The sequence below is a fragment of the Eulemur rufifrons genome, chromosome 16 (assembly GCF_041146395.1).
Source record: "Eulemur rufifrons isolate Redbay chromosome 16, OSU_ERuf_1, whole genome shotgun sequence".
Lineage (NCBI taxonomy): Eukaryota > Metazoa > Chordata > Mammalia > Primates > Lemuridae > Eulemur > Eulemur rufifrons.
This window is the reverse complement of record NC_090998.1, coordinates 44,934,666-44,944,345: the sequence shown is the minus strand read 5'-3', so window position 1 is coordinate 44,944,345 and position 9,680 is coordinate 44,934,666. Positions and strand designations below refer to the sequence as shown.

At 60.3% G+C, this 9,680-nt stretch overlaps 1 protein-coding gene across 1 annotated transcript; it reads right to left on the bottom strand.

Moving 5' to 3' along the window:
- Positions 1 to 209: 209 nt before the first annotated feature.
- Positions 210 to 9,617, bottom strand: NXPH4 (neurexophilin 4). Its single transcript, XM_069490177.1, has 2 exons — positions 9,398 to 9,617; positions 210 to 1,778 (listed from the first exon to the last, which is right to left on the bottom strand). Exons 1-2 carry the CDS (start codon positions 9,452 to 9,454, stop codon positions 909 to 911), a joined length of 927 nt encoding a protein of 308 aa, XP_069346278.1. The 5' UTR covers positions 9,455 to 9,617; the 3' UTR covers positions 210 to 908.
- Positions 9,618 to 9,680: the final 63 nt, after the last annotated feature.

Here is a 9,680-nt window from a genome sequence, read left to right as displayed (position 1 = left end):
GAACCCCACCTCAGGCAGGGCTCCTACCCCAAGGGTCACCCACAACGCATCTCTCTTTGATCCGGTCTTGGATGACCTCCAGGTGCTAGTTCTGTCAGTCTTTGCCTAAGTTTCCCCACAAGCCACGGAGGGAGGAGTTCCTGGCCAGGTCTCTATCAGACGGAAGCCCACGCCTCCCTCGCTCCTCCCTACAAAGGTCTCACAGACAGGTATTGGATTTCACTTTATTTTGTTCCTTTTCCCGTTTGTTTTGGCATAGAAAAAATATCACTGAGAGGAAGCAGCTGGAGAGGGCAGGTGGAGCTGGACTGCAGGGATGAGAGGGAGGCGTGCAGAGGGCAGAGGCCAGGCCAGCGCCTTTGCCCAGGAGTTCTGCTTCCGCTGCCCTAATGCGGTTGCCAGGAAAAGGGGACAGGCATTCGGCAGACGGAAAGGGACGGGGGTACTGGGCGGGGGGCCGGGTTATAGGCCTTTACAGTCTTTAGGCGGGGACAGGGCGGAGCAGGATGACAAGCGCTTGGGGGTGAGAAAGTCAGGGTGGGATGAGGGTGCCAGGCCAGGCGTTATTAAAGCTGCGGGGGCGGGGAGAAGGGAGTGTCCAGCCCAGTGCCAGGGGCGAACAGGGGACCCAGTGTAGACCTGGGGGACGCTGGGACCGCCTCCAAGCCCCGCCCATTGTGGGGCGGTGCTCTGCCCCCTCCATTTTGGGGTGTATTGGAGGGGGCTACCCCATTCTCGTGGGCACTGTCCATAAGGAAAAGGGGACTCACGCTGGCTAATGGTCCTCCCCCACTCCCCAGTGGAAGGGGTGGACACGGCCAAAGGAACGGCGGGAGACAGGAACGGGTCCCACCTAGCGAGGCCAGGATTTGGCGGGAGGCTCAGGACTGGGGCTTGGGAGGAGCGCACTATCCAAAGTAGGGGTGCTCGCTCTGGAAGTTATAGTCTGGGCACACCTTCTGCACCAGTTTGTAGTCAAAGCTGAGGAAGGAGACGAAGATACAGATGACTTTGAAGGGCTTGGCACAAAGCCAGGCGGCCTGGCTCTGCGTGTGCTCTGTGAAGCACACTTGAGATGGGTCGTACAGGCACGGGCGGTGCTTGCGCGCGCGGTTTGTCTTCTCGTACTCCACGTGGCAATTGAAAGCGCGTGACTCTTTGGCCCCGGGCACTCCCAGCGCGCCCCCGAGTGGCCCCGCCAGTGCGCCCCCGAGGGTGCCCCCAAGCCCGGGCCCCGTAGCTGCGGCTGCCATCCCCAGCGGGGGCCCCAGCCCAGGAAGCACTCCCTCCAGGGCCAGTGTAGACTGCAGAGGGTGGGGGGCAGGCCCGGGCAGCCAGACGCCCCCGAACTCGACACGCTTGGAAGGTGGCACAATGCTGACAGTGAGGTTGCCCAGGCTGGACGAGTTGTGGCGGAAATACACACTAAAGGTCCCGTTCACATGGTCCACGATCTTGCCCGTCACCAGCAGCGAGAACTTGAGGGTATGCACCCGAAAGTAGAAGTCCCCCCAGCCGAAGATCTTTTTGGCGCGGGCCGCTTTGATGGACGGCTTCCTCTTGGTGCGCTGCGCTGGCAGCGCCCCGGCCGCCCCCGCCCGGGCCAGCGCCCCTGTGTGGTTAGCCGGCCAGGCCCAGCTCCAGGCGCCCGCGGCGCCCAGACCATCGGAAGACTTTGGCGCTGGGAGCTGTTGGCCAGAGGCGCCCGCTCCCGCTGTGGCGGAGCGCAGCTGCAGGTATTGCGGCCTTCCGGACTCCGGTATCTGGGTACTAACGGCCTGTGCACGAAGAAAGAGGAAGAAAGAGAGATGCTGGTGTTGTCCCTGGCCATCCTGCCAGAGCTCTAGTCACGCCAGTCCCTTTCCTCCACAGCCGCTGCTACCACACCAAGTGGAATCCCACAGTGCGCTGCAGGTGGCTCAGGGCCACACAGACTCCACTACCGGTGGTGCACTGGAGCAGGTCTGCAGCCCTTTCAAGCTATATGGTCTTGACCAAGTCACTTTATCTATCTAGGCCTCAGTTTCACATCTGTAAAATGATGCTGAGAATCCTGTGTTCTCACAGAGCACCACTGAGAGACACAAAGTCAAAGTCAGTGTGAATATGAGTAGGGAGCAGTGCTCTGGGTCCCAGCTTGGTCTCCTCTAGCCTGACCGCTGATGGTTCCAGTGACAGCCCAGGGAGGAGCTGGACTGGAGCAAGGGAGGCCATGGCCACATCAACATTCCAGCGCTAAGAAAGAGGTGGGAAGACCTCTTTGCACCTGTTCCAAGACTAGAGCCCCCATCCGAGGGAGCCCCCACCCGGATCTCAGCAACTGGCCTTTGGGGAGGGGGCGCTGAAAACTGGTTGAGCTGAGGAGGAGAGTCCAGGCACTCTCTCCCCATCCCCAGCGCTCCTGCCGTGGTGGAGGCTGCCAGGCTGGCCTTCCCTAGGCTCCCAGGCTGGAGGAGCCGCCTGCCCGCCCCCACCCACCTCCCTGTGTCTCAGGTGGCCTCAGATCTGGGAGACAGTGCTGGCGCTCGAGGACAAGATGGATCGAGAGGCGGGAGCAGCCGGGCCAGGCCCGGGCCATCAATTATCTGAGGGTGGGGGGGCGGTGGGGGGTGGCCGGGAGTGAAGGAGACGGGGAGAGAGCGAGGAAGAAATATGGAGATGCCGCGCTGGAGCGGGAGGAAAAGGAGCCGAGCGTGTCAGAGTGTGTCAGTCAGCCTGCACTAGCCGCCACTGTGCCGTGTGGCCCTGACTGCGTGCAGGTCCCGTGGGGGGAGGCAGTACGGTTGTGTCAGTCTGGGGTGGGTGTGTTGCTGTTAGCCTGCAATGGTTGGAGGTGTGTCTGCCTGGGGTAGCTTGCACTTGTATCAGTCCGTGGCAGTTGCGTGTGGCGGTGGTGACTGTGTGGCTGTGTTGTATGCCCATGTCTCTCAGTCTGAGGAGGCTGGGGTATGTGCGTCTGCCTGCTTGTGATGCTGCATGTGTGTTGTGTAGGTCTGGGGTGGCCACGTATATGTGCCGGGATTGGCTGTGTGTGTGTCTGTGTGTATGCATCTAAGTGAGGCTGTGTATCAATTTGTGGTAGTGGTGTCTGTGTGACTGGCGTGGCTGGGTTGGCTGTCTATGTATAGTGGTTTGAGGGTGGCTGTGTGCAATTGTCTGGAGGTGTCACTTTTGCTGTGTGAGCTCCTGTCATCCTCTGTCCATGTGCCAAGCTCTTTCTAAAGGGGGTGTATCCACAGAACAAGTGTGGTCTCACTATTTTCCCACGGGGTGTGTGTGTGTATGTGTGTTGACTGTATATGAATAGCCCCTGGGGGTGTGTCCCATGCTGGCCTGAAGGCTGAGCTTTGGGTAGGTAAGGAGGCCTGGCAGCATGGGTGCCTCCTCTGTTTGCACACACACCCGTGTGTACACACTCTGTGTCCATGGGGGACAGAAATGGCAGAGCCAATCTGCTGGGCTAGAATCTCCACTGCCTGGTCCTGGTCCCTGCAGCACTGCGATCCCAGGTTATTAATGCTGCCGCCACCCGCTCGTCATACATATTTATCGCCCCCCTCATTCCTCCTCCTATCCATCCCTCCTCCCAGCCCAGGTGAGGGGGGGTGGCAAGAATGATTGACTCAGACAGACAAGCTTGAGCTGGCAGCTAAGCACCAAGAAGGTGGGCCTGAGAGGGGCTGGGGAAAGGGGACCCAGGCCACAGGTGAAAGAGAAGAGGCCCTAGGAGGTGGTCTTGGAGAGGGAAGGGCCTGAGCCCAGGAGAGGGCATTGGAGGAAGGAATAAGGCTTCCTGAGAAGGCTGAAGGGTGGAGTCATTTGAACTCTGATCCCTAATCTCTCCACTTTGGACCCAATTGCTGCCCTTTCCTGGGGAGCCCAGCCATCCAAGTCCTCTGCCGCCTGATGTTATGACCCCAAATGCCTCCAAGCCACCTCCTCCCAGGACCCACCAGCACCCCTATGTCCTGCACCCAGTCAAAACCTGGCCAGGGCTGGGTCAATGTGGTGACTCCTACAAGGCAGGGACTGGGGCAGAGGATGAGGTTTGGCAGGGCAGGGAGAGGGGCCAGGGTGCCCCCCCACCGCTGATCCCAGGCAAATTGCTGTCTGTTTCTCTGATCCTGGCAAATCCCCTGGCTTTGGGCACTTCCACCCCCCACCCGACACTGGAGACAGCCAAGATAAAAGGGAAGGGGGGTGCAGCTGAAGCGACCTGTGGGGGAGTTTGGATAGGGAGGGGCAAGAGTCTGCAGGGAAACGAGCCGAGAAATGGGAACATGGAATAAAATAAAATAAAATCCTCCCTCTGGCTTCCTTGATCGTTCGCACTCTCTCCCTTTCTTGCTCTCTCTCTTTCACTGTTTTTCCATCTCTCTCTCCCCACTCTTCTCTCAGTCTCTTCTTGTCTCAGTCTTTTCCCTCACTCAGTCTCACTCTGTCTCTAATTTCCTCCTTCCATGATTCCATTCTCTCTGTTTCTGGCTGTGGTTCTCTCCCTCTGTCCTTTAGGTCGTCTGTCTGCCGTGGCGGGGGCGGGAGTGAGAGGAAGGCGGGCGGTAAGGGAGCTCCCCTTTGCCCAGAGCTCCTGGCCCTCCCCACTACGGCTGAGGGCGGGGCAGGGTGTTGTCCGAGTAGGAGTCCCCCTCGCTCCAGAGCTGGTTTAATTAAGCTAATTGGGCGCGGTGACATTTGCGGAGGGGAGAGGCTAGGCGGCTGTCGGTGCGGGGTGGGGGGGGGGGCGGAGGTGCAGCGGCTAGGGGGTGTTCAGCGGCTCCTCCAGGGCCATGCCGGCGGGCGGGAGCCGTGCCAGGAGCACTTTGTCCCCAAGGCAGCGGGCCCACGCACCTGAGGGGAGTTGAGGCCACCTCTTGCTGCTGGGGACAACAAATTCCACTGGTGGGAGGGAGTAAGCTCTTTTGGGATGGGACTGCTAGGAATGGGGGGAGGATCAGGCTGTCGGCCCCCCAGCCGCATTGCAGGGTGCACCTCCCCCAGGCCGCCGGACTGGTCCTTGCTTCTCTCCTGCCGCTTGGGTCAGGGGGCACCCCCAGGATTCAGCCGGGGGAGGGGACAGCACCCTGTGGTTGGAAAAGGAACAGTGAAGGCCTGGGTTGGGGAAGGGGAGAAAATAGCATACTGAGCCCCTGCACTTACAAAGAGGCAGGACACCGCAGTCAGGGCAGGCTGGAGTCTGGCTGGAGACCAGATATGGAGATGTGGGTGAGGACAGAGGTGGGGTGGACAGGACAGCCTGGGGTGAGGACTGGGACAGAGATGGAAGGGCACTGGGATTGGGGACTGGCACTCACAGATATAGGGTACAGGAATGAGCATGCAACAAGGATAAGCATGGGGACAGGGATGAGGAGGAGATCAGAAATGGTGGCCAGGCACTGGGCAGAGACAGGGATGTGGGTGGGGTAGGGACCAGGGGAATGAAGATGGGCTGTGGACTGGATGGGAACCCAAATGGGGAAAGGGGTGGTGGAAGAGGGATGGGCATGGGGCCAGGCAGGAATGAGGATGGAACAGAGACAGAGAGATGGGGATGGGGACAGGATGGGGGCAGAACAGAAATGGGGGATAGAGATGGTTATTAGGCAGAAAGAGGGATGGATGTAGAGAGATGGGGATGGGAGATAGGAGGGGGACTGGGATGGGAAGTGAGGGACAAGGAAAGAGATAGGAGGCATGGACAGAGACAGAGGCTGAGGACAGGTATGGGAGACAAGCCAGAGGAAAAGGCAGAAGACCAGGCAGAATCAGGCTATGGGAGGGGGCCAGGCCAGTGGAAGCGAAGATACCACTTTCCAGACCCTACTACAGCGTTGGTGGGGGACGGCTGGTGGGGTGGGCTCTGCCCTTGGGCCGGGTGCCCCCTCTCCCTCAGCCCCGCCTGCTCGCCTTTTCTAGGCCTGCCGCGCAAGGCTCACCGTTATCTGAATTTTTATTTTATTTTATTTTATTTCCCTGCTTCCTAGAGCCGGCGCGGTCCCTGCGGGAACGGCCGCCCCCCGCCCCCCGCCCCGCGCCTCACTTTATTATTGCAATAAATGTGCCTATAAAGGCGCCGGCTCCGGGGCGCGGTGGAGGGGGGAGCCGCGGAGCGCGGATGTAATTTCCCGAAGCCGGAGCCGGAGGGGGAGTGGGCGGGGTGGAGGTGGAGGAGGGGCAGGCGGGGGAAAGGGGGAGACTCGCCAATTTCCAGCGCTCGAGGCAGGCTCCCTGCTCCCCATCCCCGCTAGGCAGCTAGTTTCCACCCCACGCCCTGAGCCCTCTCTTGTGACCCTGCCTCTTTTCGGTTGCCCTGTCCCCTCATGGATCCCGCCCAGCAGAGCTGAAGAGGCTACGTCCAAAGTTCCCTGTCTCCTAGCCAATTATTCCATCTCTGACCCCTGCAAGGCCCCCTCCACTTACCTGCTTTCTTTCCACGTCTAACCTGCCCCTCTCCAATTACCCCATCCCTGACCCCGGTGACCCCTCTTTGCCTTGCTTCTGTCCTTATTACCTCACCTCTTCCCCAGTCACCCCCTCCTGACACTTCCCCAGTCACCCCAACCCATGACACTCCTTTCCAAATTCTTTCCAAGGGGTGCCCCTCCTGTTCAGAATGTGGGGCTTCCACTGCAGGCTTTGGCACAAGGGAGCTGTCAGGACAGCCTCCTCCCCTGTGCCCCTGGCCCAGCTGCAGCCCCTGATTACCCCAAAATCCCCGCCAGCAGCTCTGGGCGGTCGCCCAGGCTGTGCGTGCCTAAGTGGCCCAGCCAGGGATTAGCTGGGGGGCTAGAGGAAGGTATGCAGGAGGGAGGGGGTGGCTGGAGAGGGGCTGGGCTGGCCGACTCAGAGAGACTTGCTTGGGCCTAATCCTTTCCCGAGGCGGGATAGAGCTGGAAGGTCCCACAGGGCCCCGCCCCTGCCCTCCCCCAGCTAATTAGTAATTAGTGATTAGTGATTAGTGACTATTGATCGCCTGCTGCTTCTCCCAGTAGGCAGCTCCTTTGGCAAGGGATGGGAGAGACAGAGATAGAGAGGGAAAGAAGGAGTCATACACTGTATTAGAAGGATCCTGAAGATTCCCTGGCAGAGAGGTCAGAACCCCAGGGGCAGTGGAAGCCAGGAGTCCCAGGCCCCAGAGGAGACTGGAAGCCTGGAACACGGAGGAAGCAGGAGAGAACTTCTGGAGGAGGGACCAACTGGCAGGATGCAAGAGGGCAGGATTGGTATATTTTGATGGTTAGGGTTTCCAAAGAGCTGCCCTATAAACTGTTCCCTACCTGCCTCTTACCCAGGGTCAGCCTCACCTTTGGCCATTCCCAACACTGGCACCAAGACACCCCTGAGCACTCATGCGTACACGTGCACACACACACACACCACATTGAGATACACAGACACATTCTGAGTCTCACAATCCCATACCTACACTCAAGTGCACTCAAAACCACAAGAACATGAAAACACACTCATAAACCCCAGAGACTCATACAGAGACAGCATATGTGTCCCAGCACATGGATGAATCAGAGACTCTGGGTACACACATGCACACACCACCACACTCACAAGTGCACACAAGCACACACAGTATTTTGACACAAACCCTTCTCTACATACACTTCTCTATGCACAGTTATACATATTCACACACCCGCAGTGTGCACACACACATAAACACGGGTTCTCACATGCACACGAGATGGACTAAACGCAGATACACTCTCCCCCACTGACTCCTGCGTGGAGGCCCCACAGCTGCAGCTCTCTCACACACACTCAGATAGAGCCCACCGCTCATATCCTCACGCTCATTCTCCCTCAAGTCTCCACCAGATGTTTCATTCCCCTTCAGGGGGCAAAGGAAATTAAACCAGATCTGTCCACAGGGGAGTTTATTTGACAGGGAGAGTGGAGAGGAGGTGGGATGAAATGAAAGGAGGGGCCCAGGGACTGCCATCCCTACCACCTCTTGACCCCAAGCCCTCACACATTTGCGGGTGGGTGGTGGGGCACAGACCCCCTCCTGCAGTCCTCTAAGGGCAGAGCTGAGCAGCAAGTCAAAAGAAGCTCCAGCCAGTGGAAGCAGTTTTAATGGAGGGGGCTCTTCTGCCCCCCTTCCAGCCCCTCAAGGTCACCAGGCGGGTCTGGGAGAACCAGGGAGCTCCATCGCTGGCTGCACTAGGGCAGCCCGTGCCCTGCTGGAGTTGCTGCGTGGGATTTGGCTGAGCAGGTGGGGTCCAAGTGTTGGTGGGGAGAGAGCTATACCCCTTCCAGACTCTACCTGTGCTGGGGGTTGGGGTACAGAGAGCGAGGGTTTAGGGAGCCACCTGCCTGTCCCCAAACTAGGTAGGTCACAGTTGGGGTGCAGGAAACAGGGAAACCATGGGTGGAGGAGGCTGATGGAAGGCGATGGGGGTCCAGGGCTTAGGCCCCCATTGTGGGCACACACCCAGGCACAGTTGGCTACACTGTGAAGCAGGCACTTGCGCTCACCCATGCAAAGCCAACGTCACCACACCACAGCAGCATGTACATGCACCCTGGGCCCCAGCACTGGACCCCAAGCCTGGCTCCCCTGGACACACATGCACCCAGGTGCACACATTTACCCACAGGATCCACACCAGCACATATGAGTGTGTACACCGTCTGAAGCCTCCAAGTCGGCAGGGAGGCAGATCAAGCCTGGGCCCCCTTAGCCTCTCGGTCCTTGCCCAGGAGCCACAGGGAAAGAGGCAGCCAAGGGGGCTGCGTGGAGGCTGGGAGGGGATGAGAGGAGAGACTCCCCTTCCAGACAGCCCCTCTCCCCCCGCCATCAGCGCAAGAGGGGAGAGGGGGTGTGTCTGTGAGGTTGTGCAGGGGAGATGGTGTCTCCGTGGGAAATGTGATGGGAGATTGTAGCCAAGTTCCCGGTGTCTATGTGAGTCCGTGTGTGCGCGTGTATGCTCAGAACACAGAGCCCACCGGCATTGTGACAAGTGCGGAGAAGAGAAATGGGAAGGCGGGGGTGGAGGGGTGGAAGGACAGACAGACAGTGAGGAAGGCGAGCGAGGTTGGCACGGAAAGACGGCAAGGCTGACACCCTGCTGGCTTGTCTGTCTGTCTCGCACTCCCGCTCTGTCTGGCGCACTCACGGGTCGGGCTTCGTCCCCTCCCCCGCCGCGCCTGAAGCCAGATCCGAGTGGGGCCTCCACCCGGCACCCCCTCCAAGCCTCAGCCAACTTGCGCTGGGAGAGTGCCAGTCCTGAATCCGGCTGTCTGTCTGTCCGCGTCCCCCACGCCGCGCAAAGTTGGGACGCTCGGAGCTGAGGGCGGGGCGGGCGCACGGAGCCCCTCGCACTCTGGGACCTTCGCGTCCCGGACCCCGGCGCTGGCGCCACAGCCCTGCCTTCCTTACCTTCCTAAGGAGCCACGGGCCAAAGAGCAAGAGGAGCCATTCCGGGAGCAGCCGCATCTTCTCGGGCGGCTGAGCGGGGCGGGCGGGGCGGGTCCCGGGGCGGGCCGGAGTCCGACTGGGGGCGCGGGGCTCCGGGCGGGCTGGCGGCGGGGCGGCTGCGGGAGCGGCGGGAGCAGGCTGCGCGGCCCGCGGACTGAGCGCGAGGAGCGGAGCCGGCGCTGGGGGCGGGGCGCGGGCGGGGGAGAAAGTTGGGTCTGACTCCCGCGGGCGGGGGGGGCGGGGC

What these genes read in the sequence shown, in the direction of transcription:
- NXPH4 (XM_069490177.1), bottom strand. Translation starts at nt 9,454, where the DNA reads ATGCGGCTGCTCCCGGAATGGCTCCTCTTGCTCTTTGGCCCGTGGCTC. An exon ending in GCCCGTGGCTCCTTAGGAAG is followed by an intron (nt 1,779 to 9,397) that starts GTAAGGAAGGCA and finishes CTTCGTGCACAG; the next exon opens with GCCGTTAGTACCCAGATACC.